This window comes from Canis lupus, chromosome 9 (genome assembly GCF_011100685.1).
Source record: "Canis lupus familiaris isolate Mischka breed German Shepherd chromosome 9, alternate assembly UU_Cfam_GSD_1.0, whole genome shotgun sequence".
Classification (NCBI taxonomy): domain Eukaryota; kingdom Metazoa; phylum Chordata; class Mammalia; order Carnivora; family Canidae; genus Canis; species Canis lupus.
In genome coordinates, this window is record NC_049230.1 from 18681273 (window position 1) to 18702226 (window position 20954).

General features: G+C 38.8%; 1 protein-coding gene across 5 annotated transcripts; it reads right to left on the bottom strand.

The window, feature by feature from the left end:
- Positions 1 to 822: 822 nt before the first annotated feature.
- MEIOC (meiosis specific with coiled-coil domain) lies at positions 823 to 19526 on the bottom strand. 5 transcript variants are annotated; one of them, XM_038547093.1, is made up of 8 exons: positions 19344 to 19526; positions 18586 to 18720; positions 14826 to 14983; positions 12553 to 12657; positions 9807 to 11673; positions 8856 to 8990; positions 3385 to 3565; positions 823 to 2562 (listed from the first exon to the last, which is right to left on the bottom strand). In XM_038547093.1, the coding sequence occupies exons 1-8, from the start codon at positions 19347 to 19349 to the stop codon at positions 2333 to 2335; spliced, it is 2817 nt and encodes a 938-aa protein (XP_038403021.1). In that variant the 5' UTR covers positions 19350 to 19526; the 3' UTR covers positions 823 to 2332. The 5 variants fall into 5 exon arrangements, with proteins under 5 accessions (XP_038403021.1, XP_038403020.1, XP_038403023.1 ...); XM_038547092.1 differs by having other exon boundaries at positions 19284 to 19408; XM_038547095.1 differs by lacking the exon at positions 18586 to 18720 and having other exon boundaries at positions 19344 to 19488.
- Between the last annotated feature and the right edge of the window lie 1428 nt (positions 19527 to 20954).

Here is a 20954-nt window from a genome sequence, read left to right on the forward strand (position 1 = left end):
TCGCGCCCTGGGCTAAAGGCAGGCGCTAAACCACTGAGCCACCCAGGGATCCCCAAGGCAATTTTCAACCACTTTTATATAAATTACTTTTATGTTAAAAAAAATACACCAAATTCTTTTGGATTAGAAGGGATAGGAGCATTGGTTTTATCAGTTTTACTAATTATATGTATTTTTTGTTGTCCTCGGTTGTAATTCAGAAGGACAATACATGTGAACCATCCTTTATTTTTTAAAAAATTTTATTTATTCATGAGAGACACACAGAAAGGCAGAGACGCAGGCAGAGGGAGAAGCAGGAAGAGAAAAGCAGGCTCCATGCAGGGAGCCAGACATGGGACTCAATCCCAGGTCTCCAGGATCACGCCCTGGGCTGAAGGCAGCACTAAACCACTGAGCCACCGGGGCTGGCTATGAACTATCCTTTAGAGAGTATACTACAGAGGGATAAACCAACTAATATGAGAATTATTTGCAGGGTGATGTGATTAACAGAATTTAAAAGAATTTTTGTGTTTGGTTTTTGTTAATGGATTAGTGTTTCATTTCTCAGCACTGTCCTGTTAAAACTCCCCCAGAACTTTTACTCTGGTTTGCCTGGATTAATATAAAGGCAGAGCAAAAACTTCATCTTTGAAGGATGTTAGGTTCAATGCAAGGATACCTGAATGGCAGTGGTTTGTCTACCAACATCCTTTCTTCTATATTAAGAACTGGCACTGAGTTTTTAATTTTATTATCAGTGAAATGAAATTTGATTGGTTTATCTGCAGGATGCTTAATGTTAGAAACTAATACAAAGATGTAAAAAAAGAAACCAAATGTTTTCAACAAAGTAATTTATTAATTTTTTCCTGAGAGACTAAATTCAGTACAATATTAGTTTTCATAACATCCAACATGTCTTATGTCAAACTTAACCACTTTCTATGCAGTGAGTGTGGTGGGGTGATCTATTTTATTTGACTACCCTCAATGTAATTCATTTGGGTAGTTCTAAAGCATATCAGTGATCAAAATGTTTCTCCCTACAGTTACTCCTGCATTCTCAATCAGTTACTTCTGCACATCATCTAAAGAAAATTTATGTGGTGTGATTACACTCTTTAATACCAAGATTTCTAAAACTAGGAAAAACACCAACATTTAAAAAATCTAGTGTTTCTAGTCAAGGATAGTTCAATTAAATTTCATCAGTACATTATATTATAGTTTAACTCATGCTAGAAATGTTAAAACCCAAGATCTTCTGAGTCACATAATACCAACATTTCATATTAATGAATAAATTACTCGGGTTTCCGACAAAGATATTAGGTGATGAGAAACAGAAAAGGCCAAGCTTTCAAGAGCTGTTTTAAAAAAATACAGAAGCAAACTAATGAACACAGCTACACAAAATATACATTAACCAATTGCAAACTAAACTAAAAACCTTAAAAAATACATTTTAGAACTTCGTGATACCCTCATAAAATGCAGCAAACTAAGGGTATTAAAACAATAGTCATTATTTTAGTTGCTATGCATCAAGTCTAAAAGATCAGATAAAGGAAATGTTTTGTTTTTGATTCAATTTAAATACTTTAAAATTGGAAATATGTAATAATTGATAGTATAAATTTTAAAGAATATACACAAATGATTGAACAGGTTTTATATTCAGTAACTTGCATGGTTTTTACACTGACACTTTTATCACTAATTTAGGAGAATCAGATGCATTTCCCTCCATATACTTAGGCACTAAGATTTCAAATTTATAAATATGGTAGTATCTTAAATATTAAATTTTTACATGAATATTGGGTTCATCCTTGTTTTCCTTTGTTTCCTAGGTATTATCCAGTTTTTTAAGGAAAACACTTTTATATCACAATCAAAACTTGTCGTGGTTACTAGACTGTAGCCTTAATTGGGTTACAGTCATTTAGATTCATTATTTGGAATTATACTTACTAAGGCAGACCTAAATGAAACTTATTTTCTAGAACAATTTCACATTTGCATTTACCTGCACTGCAGAATGGGCTTAAGCAATATTTTAGCTGTTAGGAAATATTTAATTTACTTAAACTTGTTATCTTTGGCTACTTGGAACTCCTATTAGAGTAGTCAACTTTCCCTTTGAGTTCACTTTAAACTATATCTGATTCATTCCAAATAAAAGATTTTTTAAATAGAAGTTAGACTTCATTAAGGTATTAACTTTAAATCTGAAAGAAAATTAATGTATTGAAATTTTCAAGTTTGACAAGTTCATTAAAATTTTTTAGCATGTCTTGATACATTTACTTATCAGCTTTTTATTCTTCTTTCTGCTGGCATTTCCTTAATGTTTGTTTGCTTCACCTCTCTGGTTCATTGGATTGCTACTATTTATGTTTTCATGGACTTTGTCTTCACAGTTTACTATATCTTGTAAAGCCTTTTCCACATCTGTTTGGCCAGCTGTACTGGCTGTTTTTGGCAAGGTCATCTGCAGTGCACACCACAGGGTAGTACGTGCTTTCCGAGTAGCCACACACATCTCTTTAATTGCTGAAGCAAGGGCAAAAACATCTGTAAAAAAAACCATTCAGGATCAGTTCATGTTAAACACATTTTATTTTATTTTTTTATTTTTATTTATTTACGATAGGCACACAGTGAGAGAGAGAGAGGCAGAGACACAGGCAGAGGGAGAAGCAGGCTCCATGCACCGGGAGCCCGACGTGGGATTCGATCCCCGGCCTCCAGGATCGCGCCCCGGGCCAAAGGCAGGCGCTAAACCGCTGCGCCACCCAGGGATCCCCAAACACATTTTATATATCTCTCAACTCTTAAAAAGTGCAATGTTGTGCTATTAAATGATCAAACATTATTATTTTTATAAGAGAAGGATGGCTATTGACTGGACTAAAGTATTTGACTTAATATTTAAAATTGTTCAGGGGATCCCTGGGTGGCGCAGCAGTTTAGCGCCTGCCTTTGGCCCGGGGCGCGATCCTGGAGACCCGGGATCGAATCCCACATCGGGCTCTCGGTGCGTGGAGCCTGCTTCTCCCTCTGCCTATGTCTCTCTCTCTCTCTATGTGACTATTATAAATAAATAAAAATTAAAAAAAAAAAAGATAAAATTGTTCATACTCTATTTCTGACTTGTAGGACAATGACTATGCTTTGGGTAGAACACAGACTTACAGAACAGAGTTATAATTAAATGAGTAAAATTAACAAAACTGATCAAAGTACTTTTGGAGTAAATTATGTGGGCATCAGTTACTGATTTATTCTTTAGGAAAGTGTAAATTTTAGAATCCAACCTTTTAATTTCAGAATATGATTTTAACAATATTCAAATTATCTCACTGCCCTATCAAAAGAATATGCATTAACACATACCTCTGTCATCTTGGCATCTAGGAACTCCTTGCCTTTGTCTGTTTGAAGCATTAACAATTTCATCCTTTCTACGTGACTGTACAATGTGAATGGACCCCAAGTGTCTATCAAGAGCAGTAGAGATATTGGCATGAAGGGGAGAACTTCGAAGACGTTCCATTTTGCCTAGTAGAGTCACAACCTAAGGGAAACATTTTAAATTTTGATAAGGCATGTAACCACATTACCCTGTCTTTTAAGTAAGAACAAATCTTCAATGAAGCAGAATAGAGAGGAGAACAATAATATTCATCTAATACATAACTGAATGCATACTCTATCCTTTTACCATGCTGAGAAAAACAAAGATGTAAAGTCAGCCTTAAAAAAAAAAAAAAGTCACCCTTTTGTACCTACTTGTTCAGTAATCTGTTCATGGGAATGAGCAACAGTTTAAAAAATCAAACATTCAAATATTTCCATGTCACTGGCAGTGCAAATTTAAGATCTAATATTGTTTCTGGCAAATAAGAGAACAGCCTGCAATTAGAACATTTATAGGAGGTACTGTAATCTAAAGGGGGGAAAAAGCGCTAAAAGGAAGTCCTAGATTAATTAATCCTGATCTCAGTAGGTCCTTTCTGGGCTTCCAATATTCTCCTTTTGGAAATCAGAAATATTCAAATCATACTGACTAGTGGTAGTTTTAAGGAATCCCTAATCCAATATACCAGTAAGGAGAGTATATTTTAGTTGTATACACCTAATGTCTCCATTTCTAAACTTGAAATGTATAAAAGTTAAGAGAAGTTTTTCAATAATTAGGATTTGAAAATTAAATACATACAGTAATTGCCTCTGGGAACTAAATGTTTTAAAATTCACATAGGAACTTGGTGTTTAGTGATTGGAGAGTAGAAAAATATTTCTCAATTAAGAAGCCAATGGGGGGCAGCCCGGGTGGCTCAGTGGTTTAGTGCCACTTTCAGCCCAGTGCCTGATCCTAGAGACCTGGAATCGAGTCCCACGTCAGGCTTCCTGCATGGAGCCTGCTTCTCCCTCTGCCTGTATCTCTGCCTCACTCTCTCTCTCTCTTTGTGTTTCTCATGAATAAATATATAAATAATTTTTTTTAAAGGAGCCAATAGGGGACGCCTAGATGGCTCATCAGTTAAGCTCTGCTTTCAGCTCAGGGCATAATCCTGGGGTTCAGGGATTGAGTCCCACATCAGGCTCCCTGAGGAGAGCCTGCTTCTCCCTTTGCCTGTGTCTCTGCCCCTCCCTCTCTTGTCTGTCTCTCATGAATAAATAAATAAAATCTTAAAAAAAAAAAAAGAATCCAATGGCACCTGAATGAATGCCTCTAACCTCACACTTACATCAAGTTTCTTTGGAGTAAGTCTTTGCCACCACTTCAGGTCCATGGAGAAAACCCAAGTATACAGGTATTAAATATTTTCCTCCCAACTGTACAACTCACCAGATCATTGAGGGGGAAATAAAACAACAAAACTAAACAGGAAAACTCCAGTGGCGGGGGGGGGGGGGGGGGGGGGGGGGGGGGGGGGGGGGGGGGGGCGGGGCAGGGGAACCAAACCCTAGTGAACTACTAATTATGTATTTTTAAAATAAGTCAATTTGAATAAATGGTAAGTGTTGAGAAAGAAATTTGCACAGGTGCTTTTAATAAACTTAAAAGTTTTTTTTAATAATTGTATAAAACAAGCAAACTAGAAAGTAGTACATGTAAAAATATTTTAATGCTTTGTGATCTAATGTCAATTTTTTTTTAAGATTTTATTTATTTATTCATGAGAGATACAGAGAGAGAGAGGCAGAGACACAGGCAGAGGGAGAAGCAGGCTCCATGAAGGAAGCCCGATGTGGTACTTGATCCCAGGTCTCCAGGGTCACGCCCTGGGCTGAAGGCAGGCGCTAAACCGCTGAGCCATCCAGGGATCCCCTGGTCTAATGTTCTAAATATAGATAGAATTTTTACAACAGGGATCCCTGGATGGCGCAGCGGTTTAGCGCCTGCTTAGGCCCAGGGCACAATCCTGGAGACCTGGGATCGAGTCCCCATCGGGCTCCCTGCATGGAGCCTGCTTCTCCCTCTGCCTGTGTCTCTGCCTCTCTCTCTCTCTCTCTGTCTGTGACTATCATAAATTAAAAAAAAAAAAATTTTTTTTACAACAGCTATAAACATAATCTAAATTAATGTGAAGCATAAGCAAAGCTGGAAAAAGTTTAAGTCTGCAATCCTTTGATATATTGCCTAGAAATATATTACTGGAAAAAAAAAAGAAATATATTACTGAGAAAAAGGAATTTTAACCTTGAATAGTTTTAAGAGAAAATAATATAAAATTGAAGTTTTTATTAACATTAACATCTGGCTATAATCCACGTTGGTATATGACTATATCCCGAATAAATCCATTGTACAAATTTGATAAAAGAATTTCAACTGACCAACTGAAAGCTAAGTAAAATCAATATTTTTCCATTGAAGTAGTTCATATCTATATTTTAAAGACAGCAAGGTACAAGAAACTGATGTTCAATAAAACATAATCTCTGTTGATTTTTCTAATTCCTGAAATAGCTTTTATTCAATCACAGAAGCAAGCTGTCTTCTTCACTGCATGCTTTTTCCTAGGAATCTTTTTTTTTTTTTTTTAAGATTTTGTTTATTCATGAGAGACAGAGAGGCAGAGACAAGGGAGCCCCCTGTGGGGAAGAATGATGTGGGACTCAATCCCAGGGCCCTGAGGATCACAACCTGAGCCAAAGGCATACCACTGAGCCAGCCAGGCATCCCCATTTTTTTTTTTTTTTAAGATTTATTTATTCATGAGACACACACAGAGAGAGAGAGAGAGAGAGGCAGAAACACAGGCAGAGGGAGAAGCAGGCTTCCTGCAGGGAGCCCGACATGGGACTTGACTCCAGATCCTGGGATCACCCAGGCATCCCTCCTTTTTTTTCTAAGTTTATTTTTTAAGTAATCTCTACACCCAGCATGGGACTCAAGCGGACAACCCTGAGATCAAGAGTCAAACACTCCTCCAACTGCACCAGCCAGGCACCCCTCCCAGATATCTTTTATCATATTTGGAAAGCAGTGTAAGTTTTTAAGAAAAGGTCAAAAAAGGGGAAACTTTACCCTAATCTATCAAATTCTAGAAAATTCAGGGGTGCCTAGGTGACAGATTCAGTTGGTTAAGCATCTGCCTTTGGCTCAGGTCATGATCCCAGAGTCCTAGGATTGAGCCACATATTGGGCTCTCTGCTCAGCAGGGAGCATGCTCCTCCCTTTCCCACTTCCTCTGCCTGCCACTCTGCCTACTTGTGCTCTGTCAAATAAATAAAATCTTAAAAAAAAAATTATAGAAAATTCTCAAATTACAAAGGAAATAATAGGAATAACACATTTGCAATTTAAATTACAAAATGACCTATCAGGATTCTTTACATTTGAAGTGATATACTAATTTTCTAAAACAAGACTATTTTCTTTTTTTAAAGATTTTTTTTTAAGATTTTATTTATTTATTTGAGAGAGGTACAGAGCAAGCATGAACAAGGTGGTGGGGGGATGGGCAGAGGGAGAGGGAGAAGCAGATTCCCCTCTGAGCAAGGAGCTGATGCGGGGCTTGATCGCAGGACCCTGGGATCATGACCTGAGCCCAAGGCAGATGCATAACCACCTGAGCCACCCAGTCGCCCCTTTTCTTAAGATTTTATTTATTTATTCATGAGAGAGAGAGAGACACAGACACAGGCAGAGGGAGAAGCAGGCTCCATGCAGGGAGCCCGACGTGAGACTCAATCCCAGGTCTCCAGGATCACGCACGCCCTGGGCTGAAAGCAGCGCTAAACCGCTGAGTCACCTGGGCTGTCCTCATTTTCTTTCTTTTTTTTTTTTTTAATTTTTATTTATTTATGATAGTCACACACACACAGAGAGAGAGAGAGAGAGAGAGAGGCAGAGACATAGGCAGAGGGAGAAGCAGGCTCCATGCACCGGGAGCCCAATGTGGGATTGGATCCTGGGTCTCCAGGATCGCGCCCTGGGCCAAAGGCAGGCGCTAAACCGCTGCGCCACTCAGGGATCCCCTTATTTTATTTTCTTAAAGATTTATTCATTTAAAGATTTTCTTAAAGATTTATTCATTTATGACAGACATAGAGAGAGAAGAAGGACGTAGGCAGAGGAGAACGAGGCTCCCTGCGAGGAGCTGGATGTGGGACTCGATTAGGGATCCAGGATCCAGGATCATGACCTGAGCCAAAGGCACTCTACTTTATACTCTACCACTGAGCCACCCAGGCATCCTTGTTTTGTTTTTTAAAGATTTTATTTATTATTTGGGAGAGAGAGAGAGACAGAGAGAGAGAGAGAGCGCGCACAAGCAGGGGGAGCAGCAGCGGGAGAAACAGGCTCCCCACTGGGCAGGGAGCCCAACATGGAGCTCACTCCCAGGACCCTGGGGTCATATCCTGAGCCAAAGGCAGGTGCTTAACTGACTGAGCCACCCAGGCGCCCCTAATTTGGGTTTCTTAAAGAGGAGCTATTTAAATGACTAAACCTACTTTTAAAATGATTAAGTGTGGGGGTGTGGCTCAGCAGTTGAGCATCTGCCTTTGGCTCAGGGCATGATCCCAGGGTCCAGGATGGAGTCCGTCATCAGGCTCCTTGCTGGAAGCCTGCTTCTCCCTCTGCCTGTGTCTCTGCCTCTCTCTGTGTGTGTCTCTCATGCATAAATAAATAAAATCTTAAAATAAAATAAAATAAAATAAAATAAAATAAATAAAATAAAATAAAATACAATAAAATAAAATAAAATAAAACCAAACCAAACCAAAACAAAATAAAATAAAATAAAACAAAACAAAACAAAACAAAATAAAATAAGGGGGGATGTTATTTCCCTTTTCCTAAGTATTACTCATAGTTCTAGGACCAAACATGGAAAAGAATATATTTCAGAGTTGTGTATAAATGTGATTTAAAAATCCTTCAGGAGGGGATCCCTGGGTGGCTCCCCGGTTTGGTGCCTGCCTTTGGCCCAGGGCGCGATCCTGGAGTCCCGGGATCAAGTCCCACGTTGGGCTCCCGGCATGGAGCCTGCTTCTCCCTCTGCCTGTGTTCTGCCTCTCTCTCTATATATATATGTCTATCTGAATAAATAAATAAAATCTTTAAAAAAAAAATCCTTCAGGAGGATCCCTGGATGGCTCAGCGGTTTAGTGACTGCCGTCGGCCCAGGGCATGGTCCTGAGGTCCCAGGATGGAGTCCCACATCAGGCTCCCTGCGTGGAGCCTGTTTTCTCTTTGCCTATGTCTCTGCCTCTCTCTCTCTGTATCTCTCATGGATAAATAAATAAAAACATTAAAAAAATAAAGGTTAAAAAAATCCTTCTGACTTGTTTTAAAATTTTATCAAGCAATTAAAAAAAATCCATTATTGGGTGTTTTTGCAGCTTACTCTGGCTTGTTCCCGTAGTTCATCCACAATTAAGCGATCAACTCGAGATGGGTTGGAGGTCAGCCTTGGAATTGGAGTGTTATTAGTACTGGATACTTTTTTTCCTGGGTAATTCTTGGCCAGAGCCAATTCAGTCTGTAAAAAATTATATAATTTTTAGATGCCGAATTTTCTAAATATGATTCAATCCTGAATAACATTTCTCTTAGGCCTAAGAAATAAATTGAAAATCACTACTTTAAAAATTTTTCACTTTCAAAAGGTAACAAATACAAACCAAATACCACCATATTTTTCTATCATATTTAATGCATATAATATATGTGAAGGCACCAACAGTTTAATACTTAATTAAAAGAGCTTTTTTTTTTTTATGATAGTCACAGAGAGAGAGAGAGAGAGGCAGAGACACAGGCAGAGGGAGAAGCAGGCTCCATGCACCGGGAGCCCGATGTGGGATTCGATCCCAGGTCTCCAGGGTCGCGCCCTGGGCCAAAGGCAGGCGCCAAACCGCTGCGCCACCCAGGGATCCCCTTAAAAGAACTTTAAAAGAAAATTTTGTTTTTAGGTAGTCTCTACACCCAACGTGGGGCTCCAACTCACAACCCTGAGATCAAGAGTCACATGCTCTTCCAAATGAGCCAGCCAGGCACCCCAAAAGAATTAAAATTTTAACCCATTAAGAAGAGTCTACTTCAAAAAAAAAAAGAAAAAAGAAAAAAAAAGAAAGAAGAGTCTACTTCATAGGCAAAATAAACTTTACATAAATAGCAATTTTAAGTTTCAAATTTTTTAAGTTATCTAATTCCTTACAGTCATGGACTTAAAAACTGTACATTATAGAAGAATTAAGCTTAGAAATAAGGTGAGTACTCTTAAACTACACTAACAAAATAAAGATACGCAGAGGGAACATCCTAAGTTACTTCTAAATGGATAGCTCTGTGTTACCTTTTTTCTCTCCTTTTCTAATGCTCTCCATTGTTCATAGCATTCTTCTAGTCGAATATGAAGTTCACTGGCTGGTCCACTACGGGTTTTAATTGGTCTTTGAAATCCAAAAGTTGGCACGAAACCAGAAAAGGAATTATCACCATACATCATATCATTAAAATAAGGGTATAAATGGCTTAAGTCATCATAAGAAAACAAATCATAAGAATCCAACAGTGGAACAACTGAATGGCCAAATGGGTGAGTGGATCTTAGGGGAAACCCATTTGAGCCAAGTGGTTGAAAACTTTGATTATGCCTTAAATCTCCCATCATATAATTATTAGAAAAGCATGATGCCTGTGTGCGATTCACACGGCTATTAATATTGTTGTCTCCACTTCCCTGACTGTGGCTATTAAAATGACCCTGTGACTCCAACAGATCTTGATATGTATTTTGAGATAAGCCATCTAAATGCTTTGGACCTTCTTCAGGATCATAATGTCCATTCTTAGCTTGAAAATTATGTTTGTTTACATTTTCAATGATCCCATACTGCTGAGCTGAATAGTTATCACAAAATCCATTTGGTTGCTTTATTTTTTTATCAGTAACTGATTCAAAGAGATTTTCTTCTCCAGTCTTTGTCAGTCCTTCCATGTGATTGACAGATTGAATTCTTTCTGCACCATTGTAACTGAAATCAAAACTAGAAAATGCTGAAGGGTTTTCTTGGCAATACTTCTGAAATAAACTGCTATTTGGGGTTAAATTTATGGATAACAGTTGGGGGAAATCTGAAGGATGGTTAGAACCTTTTGAAGCTACACTTACGTGACTATTTAATTTCATCAAGTTACCTTGATTCCGATAAGGAATAGGAGTGTTACTTTTTGTTTGAACGTTCATCCACGTTGGTCTACTTAAGTTGATACCTCCTGAAAATGTTGCTGAGCTTGATAATAAATTCATGGATTTAAAATACTCTGAATTTGGGGGGTCAGGTTTAGTAAACTGTTGTTTTTCTGTGACATTAGCAAAATCATTATTAGCTGGACAAGCTGTGTGAGGTTTTAGTCCATATTCTGATTTTATGCCAAAATCAGCAGTGAATCCTGCTTCCTTTGCAAACTGTTTTTCTGTCAGATGTGGTGTGGTTTTTGGAAATGTGAAATTCTGCTGGTCAGGTATTGTCTCCTCCATTTTTTTCTGATTTGCTGGTTTAACCTGAAATAACTTGGTATAGGTGTCTGCTTCTAGAGTTGGTGTTTCAGGTGTACCATTAGCTAATTTTTTACTATCTTGGACACTAAAATTCGAACACTTATTAAGCTTAGCCTTATTAGGATGAACATATTCTGGGTATCTACAATAATCTGCATTTTCACTGTATCTATTAAATTGAGAAAGAAACATTTCTGCCCTTTTTTGCTGTAATGGTACTTCAAGACCTTTAGCACATATTTTCTCTCTTCCATAAGAGTAAGTATCAACTCCTGATTCTTTCATGATGTCAGACAGACCAGTTTGTGATGTAAAACAGTTTTTGATAAATGGATAATCTTGGAATGTTGTCTTGGCTGTATCATTTGTCTGGATATTGTAACAGTTAGAATGATCACTTCGTGAGGGGTACATCCATTGTTCTTCAAGGTCTAAACCAGTAAATCCATGATAAAGTTCATCTACTTTTTGTTGTGGTATTAGATTACTATTATGCAGGTATTGCTTTTCCACTGCTGACACAGATTCACCACTATAAAAAGCTTGCTGAGAGATGGCTGTATCTATTGGCCTTTTGGTTTCTGTTAAGAGGTCATGGTGATCTGCAAATCTGCTTGTGTTCATTGGCCAAACTGACTTTAAATTGGAGGAGCAGGTCCTAGAACAAGTAAATATATTTAATTACAACTTAGGTTTTAAATGACTTTATTTCCTCATTGGAGAAGTTAGGTTTTCAAAATACTTATACTGCCTCATTGTCCCTTTCTAACTCTGCCTTATAAACTACTATTACATACAAATAATTTTCTATTGCTTGAAATGTGTCACATGCTACATAAATATGCATTTTAATCTTAAAATGTCTTCAGTATACTTTCCCAAGAAATCTTAACTAAGGTCTGAGGCTGGTGACTGCATGGTCTTGCATGAATTGTTTATCTATAGAAAGCAGAAAACAAAATAAGTTTTTCCTTTAATTAGGTTATTATATAGGTGATTATAAAAATGTTGTTGACTGCAATTTTTTAAATGAAAAAGATATACTTTGCTGAAAGTATTACTGAAATTAAAATATTTTAATTGGTTACATGTGTACTGCATATTTCCCTATCTAGGAAATAAGACATTTGGGTAAAATGGCTTCCACACCCCCAATAATCACAGTATATTAATTTTTTTTTACCACATGAATAAACTCCATACGTATTTCTGTATAGCAGTAATGATAGTTTTATTCTTTGGGATATATCTATAAAAGCTCTTTGGAATTTATACTCTTTAAGCCAAACTTTAGCTCATGAACTCAAGGGAAATAGCTCTGAATTATGCAAGAATAATTTTCCAAATTAAAGTTCTTAATAGCAAATTAAACTTTAGTATGAAACTTGCAATTAGATGACAAGTACCTCATCAAAATCAAGTAAATCTATTTAAGTAAAATCTATTTAAGTAAAAATAAAAGCTAATAAATACTGTAATTTAGTATACGTGAACTTAAAAGCTTACTATATACTATATGGCTTATAAATATACTAACCCCTCAGCAAAATACGGCTGTGACTTATCTTGTTCTTCCAAAATATTAGACACAAGTCCATATAAGTCTGTTTCACTGCCATAGTCATTTCTTTCCGTTTGAATCCTAAAAATAAATGAATATCACGTGTAAATTCTTTTCCTCCTACTGAAATATATTGATTTATATTTCCAGACTTATTATACCATTACTTTTGTATAAAATATTTGGATTGGATTTATAACATCATTTCATCATGAATAAATAAATTTTTTTTTAAATGTAAAAACCACAAGGAGATGGAAAATTAGTGTTTTACCTCCTATGTATTTAAAGTAATTTGTTCCTAGAAGTAGTATGTTGCTTTAAGTTAAAACTTCTTGTTTTCTCATATTTTATAGTATTAGGACATTAAAAAAATATATATCTTATATTTGCATAACATTCAAACATTTCATTGATCTTCATAACATAGGATGGGCAGGTATTAGTAATCATTCAGATATTGAAGAATGAGCATTTGAGATTTTAAGAAACTTGTATTTTGCAAAGCATATGTAATTTGCCAAACTACACTTGCTGAACAAGTGGTCTGCCTACAAGTCTAGTGCTTTTTCCACTATGTTGTGTTATTTCAAAAAGATGCAATGTAAAGTTTTTTTGGATAATAATTTATTAGTATATATCTAAAAAAATTCAATGTAATATATACTAAACCTTTAATAGTTGTTATTGGGAAGTGTTAAAGGTTAAAGTGAAATTCTGCTTTCTCTTGTATATTGCTGTAGAATCTAAATTTCTTCAATGAACATATATCAAATTATTTTAAAATATTAAAAATATTCTGAAAAAAATAAAAAAAATAAAAATATTCTGTAGAATTATATATTAGTCTAATAAAATCACTATTTTATAGAACTTACCAAAATTTTCAAATTTTTAAGTAATCTCTAGGGGCATCTGGATGGTACAGTATGTTAAGCAACCAACTCTTGGTTTCAGCTCAAGTCATGATCTCAGGGTGGTATGAGACTGACCCCCACAATGGGTTCTGCATTCAGTACAGTCTGCTCGAGATTCTTTCCCTCTCCCCCTCCTGCTTATGCTCTAAAAAACTAATAAATCTTATTAATAGTATTATTATTAATAATAAAATCTCTCTAAAAAAATAATAAAAAAGTAATCTCTACACCCAACATGAAGCTTGAACTCACAACCCTGAGATCAAGAGTCACGTACTCTACCAAATGAACCAGCCAGGCACCCCTCTTAAAAATCTTATTAATTGAAAAATGTTAAAAATTGGGGAGCCTGGCTGGCTCAGTCAGTGAAGCATGCAACTCTTGATCTCAGGGTCCTGAGTTGAGCCCTACATTAGACACAGAATTTACTTTAAAAAAAAAAAAGGAGGGGATCCCTGGGTGGCGCAGTGGTTTAGCGCCTGCCTTTGGCCCAGGGCGTGATCCTGGAGACCCGGGATCGAGTCCCACATCGGGCTCCCGGTGCATGGGGCCTGCTTCTCCCTCTGCCTATGTCTCTGCCTCTCTCTCTCTCTCTGTGACTATCATAAATAAATAAAAATTTTAAAAAAATGTTTAAAAAAAAGGAGTAAACATAAGATTTTTAAAATAATTATTTTCCAATTAAACTAAAGATGCATCAACCTCTATCAACTGATCCCTTTTATATAATTAAAATAAAGGTAGATGTCACACCCTTAGGCTTCTCTTTGTGACAGGCTCCCACAATATCCTATATTTCATTCTTTAAACCTACTATACTTGTGCTCAGCAAGTCCATCATCATCATTATTGTAAGATCTATAATGGTAGAGATAATATTGGCATGTTAATTCTAATATCCCCCGTAAGAGAGATCTGGCATAAGAGTAGGCCTTTATTATTAATGGAATTGAAAAATATCTAAAACTATCTTATATTTGATAAAATTCTGTTTATTGTATACTTGTGAAGAAAATAATTACTGAAAATTTAGAACTAGATGAAAAAATATCAAATTGTAACTCATTTCCATAAGTTATCCTTAGAAAGAGGAACTTAAGATTTATTCAGTAAGGGTTGCCTCTAATGAATAAAAAAAAAGTAATGAGCTAAAAATTATATATACATAACTGCTAGTTTAAGGTTTCTAAAAATTTGATAAACATCAAATTGTAATGCCATGACATTAAAATGCTGATATAGGGAACAAAGAGCTAATATAATTGGGTTCCCATGTAATCAAACTTAAAAAATAACTTCATTTAGCCTGGAAAATCTGATTTATTAATTTACCTGTTCTTTACATTGATCTGAGAATTAGAAGGCTGTTTAATATCGTCTCCATAAGTAGACCATGGTGCATAAAAAAGTGAAGAATCTACAGAACTTGAATATTCTGTTGATGAAGAAAGTGGAGTATAGGTCTGCCTTAGGTCAACACTGTCTTCACTCTGCAATTTTAAAGACATGTTTGCATATCAGACACATCTAAATTACATTTACTATAGAATATTAGTGAAATAATAATAGAGGAAATAACAGGGCAGCCCGGGTGGCTCAGCAGTTTAGCGCCGCCGTCAGCCCACGGCCTGATCCTGGAGACCCAGGATCAAGTTCCATGTCAGGCTCCCTTCATGGAGCCTGCTTCTCCCTCTGCCTGTGTCTCTGCCTCTCTCTCTGTATCTCATGAATAAATAAAATCTTAAAAAAAAAATAGAGGAAATAACACATGTGTGTAAGAGTTGGGAGATTTAAAATCTAGACTTAGGGGATCCCTGGGTGGTGCAGCGGTTTGGCGCCTGCCTTTGGCCCAGGGCGCAATCCTGGAGACCCGGGATCGAGTCCCACGTGGGGCTCCCGGTGCATGGAGCCTGCTTCTCCCTCTGCCTGTGTCTCTGCCTCTCTCTCTCTCTCTGTGTGACTATCATAAATAAATAAAAACAAAAATTAAAATCTAGACTTAGCCACTTAAGCTTGTTTTCTACTAGGGGTTGGCGAATTTTTTCTGTAAAGGGCCAGATAATAAATATTTTAGGGTTTTCTGGCTGTTAAGCCCTCTGTTGACCTCAGCTCTGCCATTCTAGCATCAAAGCAAATCACAGACAATATATAAGGGGCATAGCTGTGTTCCAATAAAATTTTGTTTACACAATCAGGCAGATCTGATCTTTACTTATTGCTCATCCCTGGTGTGAAACACTTACAATTACTGCACTTTTTTCTGAACAGATAAATGCTGTTTGGACACTATCAGTGTTATTTTCAAGAGATCATTTACAAAATTCAGTCTTAATGCCCCCACTCTGTGTAAAACAGTGAATGTCATTTATACAGATTTTTTAAAAAAAATTTTATTCATTTATGATAGTCACACACACACACAGAGAGAGAGAGAGAGAGAGAGAGGCAGAGACACAGGCAGAGGGAGAAGCAGGCTCCATGCATCAGGAGCCCGTTGTGGGATTCGATCCCGGATCTCCAGGATTGTGCCCTGGGCCAAAGGCAGGCGCTAGACCGCTGCGCCACCCAGGGATCCCTATACAGAATTTTCAAAGAAATTCCACAGAACATTATATTCATCTAACCTTGTGACATGAGTACTCTATTTTAAAAAGAGGAAAACTGAGGCTACAAGTTACTGAGCTGATAGGTGACAAAACTAACCCCAAACTCAAGACCTTACTCCTACTGTAGGACCTTTTAAATAATATCTTCAATTTTCAGCCTAGCTTCTAGTTCCAAGAGATATTATAAAAATGACATTGATATATAAAATTTTATGATCTCTTCAGAAATTTAAAAGTTATTATTACTATATTATTACAATTAGAAAAAACCAAGCTAATTGAGTAAATAAGGCAAAAAGTCTGAATTTAAAATTTTAATGATTTAAAATACTGTCTCTTGGGATGCCTGGGTGGTTCAGCTGTTGAATGTCTGCCTTTGGCTCAGGGCATGATCCCTGGGTCTGGGATCGAGTCCCATATCAGGCTCCTTGCAGAGAACCTGCAGCTCTATCTCTCTCTGTGTCTCTCATGAATAAATAAATAAAATCTTTAAAATAAAATATAAAATAAAATATAAAATAAAATATAAAATAAAATATAAAATAAAATTAAATACTGCCTCTTTCCAAAAGGGATTGATGTTCAGTGAAAATAATTTTAGATACTTAAAATAGAATGAATTTAACACATGATAAAGATTAAACTGAAATATATTTTATTCTAGAAAATGCTTCTTTAAAGAAGTCTGAAATATAGATTCATAATTTTTAACTCTCTAAATGAAACCTGATGTAAAAACTATAAATATCTGGACACAGAAGTGGTTATTTTCTTATAAATACAAAGGAAATATAATCATGACTAAAAATATTTTCTAATTGCTTTTATTCTATTAAAATTTACATTGAGAAGACAAGAATACTTAGGTCAAAGTATTCTTAAATTTATGTTCATCATAGACATAATTAAAATACAACTCTTTAAACAATAACAGAATTTATATACTATATGAATAAAATATGAAAATCTCTTCCAATCACCCACCTTTAGGAATCTCAAATATTTTACAACCATTTATTTAAATTCTGGTTATGAAAAAAAATAAATAAATAAATTCTGGTTATGACTGCTATTTGAAAACTACACATTATAATTTTAGATATCATGTGGACTATTCTGAAGCCGTGGAAACCGAGGCACCAAAGTAATTTTGCTAAGTGTGTCACTAAAGACTACTTTTCCAGAATTTCTTAGTTAGCAGTAACTAAGTTAACTAAGCAAAGGGTTTTTTCTTGAGAACCTTTCATAATTTTATTCCTTTAGTTCTGAAGTTTTTATCATAAGCCCACCTTAACTGTCTTTTAGGTGTGAAACATCCAGAAATGATATAATTGTTCATCTTTTTGAGATAGTGACTTAAAAGAAGTATTTTCAGGTTATGCAATATCAAACAAGATATACAGCATTTGAAACTAACTGCATTTTAGGAGCATTCTTTCGAGTTTAATTTACATTTTAAAGTAAAATTTGAGGATTAGAAAAATTAACTCCTTTTATAAGATTGATTTCAATTTTGTATTCTAGGATAAAATAAAAGCTAAAGTAACACGGTGGATTCAAATGATTATACTTTAAATATCTGGATCCTTTTCAGTTAAAACATTTGTGGGAATGAAGTATGCAGATGATTGGGGCTGGTATATTAATCAGTCTAGATAACTGCAAAATGTATCACTTTTATCCTTGATATACTTAGTTGACTGAAATTAAATCCAAGTAAATTTTAGGAGGTGTATAAACATTATAGAGAGCAGTGGAATACTAGTCTTGGCGGTGAAATGACCTGCATTCCCCTTGGGCTTTGTCACTTAAAGCATTAACCAAGCTCTCTGAGCCTCAGTTTCTCAGTCTGTACGCTGGATGTAATACTATACAAAGTTGTAGTGTGGATTAAATAAAATGATTTATTTGGGGATATTGTTATAATTCAAAGTATAACAATATCAACACTGATGTCCTGGTTAAATAATTTCAAATGGAAATGCCTCACACCACCCTAAGCCCAAATTTAATACGATTGATAAAACTAAATGTTTTAGGTGGGGTAAAAGGTAGCATGTAACCTAAGACACTGCTGAGGCCAGAAAAATGAAGGAATACAGAAAAGCTTCACTTTCAAGTTATCAAAAAAGTAATGTTTGTGCTGACTTGCAATAAATGCTTTTGAAGGAAAAACTATTTTAAGATTTTACTAAGCAAAGTGGGTTTTCTTACATGTCTGACCTCATGTTACACTGAAGACAAAATGATAACAAGAATCGATGAAAAATCTTCCTCGACTTGTTTTTGAAAGTATGTGCGGTGCAGACTCTACTGAAAATGTGACTGGCTTAAGAAAGAGAGAAAGAGAAAGAAAGGAAAGGAAGAAAAAATAGGCTTTCTGGTCCTAAACTTGGAGCAATCTAAACTCTTAAGTGAATGAGCTCCGGGTAAACGACTTTGATTTAAAAACAAACAAAACAACAACCCTCTAACAAAGGATGGACCTGTGATTTGTAGCAATCATAGAAGGAAGTGGAGCCAGTCAGCATCACGCTGTTGAACACATCCGTTAGTCTACTGCTGGGGTCGGCACGGAGGTTCCAGCAGCGATTCGCACCTCCACGGAACGCTACCTTGGGCTGCGCATGACAGGGAGAGGAAGCGGGAGAGGCATCACGCACGGCAAAGCCGGGCTGGAACTGCGGGCGGCTGTTGCACCGCCACTGTTCGCGCAGCTCAACTCGGAATCCACCCCGAGGGCACCGATCACCGGGCCCGCGCTTCTGTCCCCGGGATTCCCTCTCTGCCGACCCCGAGGCGCGGTCCTCGACGGCCCTGACAGGCCCACGCCGGCGGCCACTACCTCAGCGCCGCCGCCGCCCGAGGTGGTGGAAAAGGCGGCGGCGCATCCCCGGCGTCGCGGCTACTGCAGCCCCGGCCGGTCCGTCCTGTCAAGCCCGCGCCGCGCCCCACAAGCCGGGGCCTGCGGGCCGCCGCGCCGCCACCACCCCCGTCCGCCCCCGCCCCGCGGCCCGGGTGCCCCGTCGGGAACGGTTCCTCCCTGGCGACCTGCCCTCTCCCGCCCGGCCGCGGCCTCCTCAGAGAACCGGTCTGGGGACTCGCCGGCTCCTCAGCGGCTCCTCACCGTCGCCGTCCTACAAGCCCTGCCGCCACCCGGACCTAGACGGTCCCCACCGGTTACCTCAAGTCCCTCCCTCAGGCCTGGGGGGCGAGGGAGCGGGCAGGTGTCTCCGCCTCTCACCTCCATGGGGGCCCGCAGCCCCTCCTGGACTAGGTACAGTTCCTGGGGCACGGGAGTGAGGGGGGGCGTCGAGGCCCGGCTCCCTCAGCCCGCACCCCGTCGCTGCTGCTGCCTCCGCCGCCGCCGCCGCCGCCCCGGGCGCTGCCTGGAGCGGGTCTGTGGGTCGCGGGGCCGGAGCGGGGAGGGAGGGGCTGGGGGAGAGGCCGTTACAGTGCCTACCCCTAGCTCGCGACCCCGCACGCGACCCCGCACCGGCCCGCTCCGCCCCACCCCACTCCCTCGTGTGAGGCCCACCCCCCGCTTCGCACCCCGTCATTGGCCCGCTGACCAGCCAATAGGCAACCGCCCCCGGGCCTGTTACCCCCTAGAGACAAGGCCAAGAAGAGGCCGTTAGCGGACCTCGCTCTTCCTTAGCTTCTGAGCCTTTCCCGCTCAAAGTAAGCCTGTTCGGGATTGGCCCTGACTGGCAAGCAGCAGCCCGGTGACTGGCTAATAGGGCAGCAGAGGGGCGGGGCATGGAAGGTGGGGAAGGAGCGCGGGCCTACCGGATGGGAGAAGTGATCGGAAGATTTGAGGAGTCGCTCAGCAACTGGCTGATTATACTAAACCTATCACTGCGCACCTTTTTGTCACCTGTGCATTTCCTTTTTGCCCCTTGGTCCCTCCCATAACTCCCAGAATCCTTTGGAGACGCCAAGAGAATAATAGACGTACCCATTTACGGAAGGTGAGGATCCCGTTGTGGAGTTGAGATTTGTTGGAACGTGTCCTTCCGAGGGAGAGACGCCCTCTGTTTTAGACTCCAGGCCACCATGGGGATGAAGGCGTTTTGGTGTTAATGCAACCCTTGAACAAGGTGCACGCTGATCTGCACCAGACAAGCCATTTACGTGGGCAGGGCCATTTGGAGAGATGATAGTGGTTGGAGCATTGCTAAATGTTGTGGGCATTGAAATATTGAAGATGAGAATCATAAATGCTGCAAACGCCTTTAAGTTGTTTATATTTAAAAATCAAAGCTTGAGAAGAGCTCAATAAAGTGGAAGATGTTCCTTAATTCAAAAGCAAATGGGGGGGGGAAGCAAATGGAGATAGTATAGGGGCACAAATTTTATTGGCCCATATTGTCCCGATAGTTATTTTGGATCTCTTCTGTTCGGCTCTTTTCTTTCTTTTTCGAAAGATCTCATTTTGAATGTGTATGTTGTGGGGGGCGGGGGGTGCACAATCTTACCCAAAGATATACACAAACCTCAGATTAAAATGAGAAGGGGTTATGGGGCGCCTGGGTAGCCTACTCGGTTGGTTGTCAGAGTGTTGGTTTCCGCTCAGGTCATGAACTCAGGTAGCGATATCAAGCCCCACATTGGGCCGTGCGGCTACACAAGTCGTCTGCTGGAGATTCTCCCTCTTCCGCTTCTCTCTCTAAAATAAATATTAAAAAAAAAAAAAATGAGAAGGATGAGATGCCTGGGTGGCTCAGTCGGTTGAGGGTCCTGAGACTGAGCCCCACATCAGGCTTCCTGCTCAGAGGGGAGCCTGCTTTTTCTGTCCCTCTGCCGCTCCCCCTGCTTGTGCTCGCTGTCTCTTTCCCTCTGTCTCTCCATCTCT

What these genes read in the sequence shown, in the direction of transcription:
- MEIOC (XM_038547092.1), bottom strand. Translation starts at nt 19,349, where the DNA reads ATGGAGGTGAGAGGCGGAGACACCTGCCCGCTCCCTCGCCCCCCAGGC. An exon ending in ATGATTGCTACAAATCACAG is followed by an intron (nt 14,984 to 18,585) that starts GTCCATCCTTTG and finishes TTAAAATTGCAG; the next exon opens with AGTGAAGACAGTGTTGACCT. An exon ending in CAGCCGTATTTTGCTGAGGG is followed by an intron (nt 11,674 to 12,552) that starts GTTAGTATATTT and finishes TACTTGTTCTAG; the next exon opens with GACCTGCTCCTCCAATTTAA.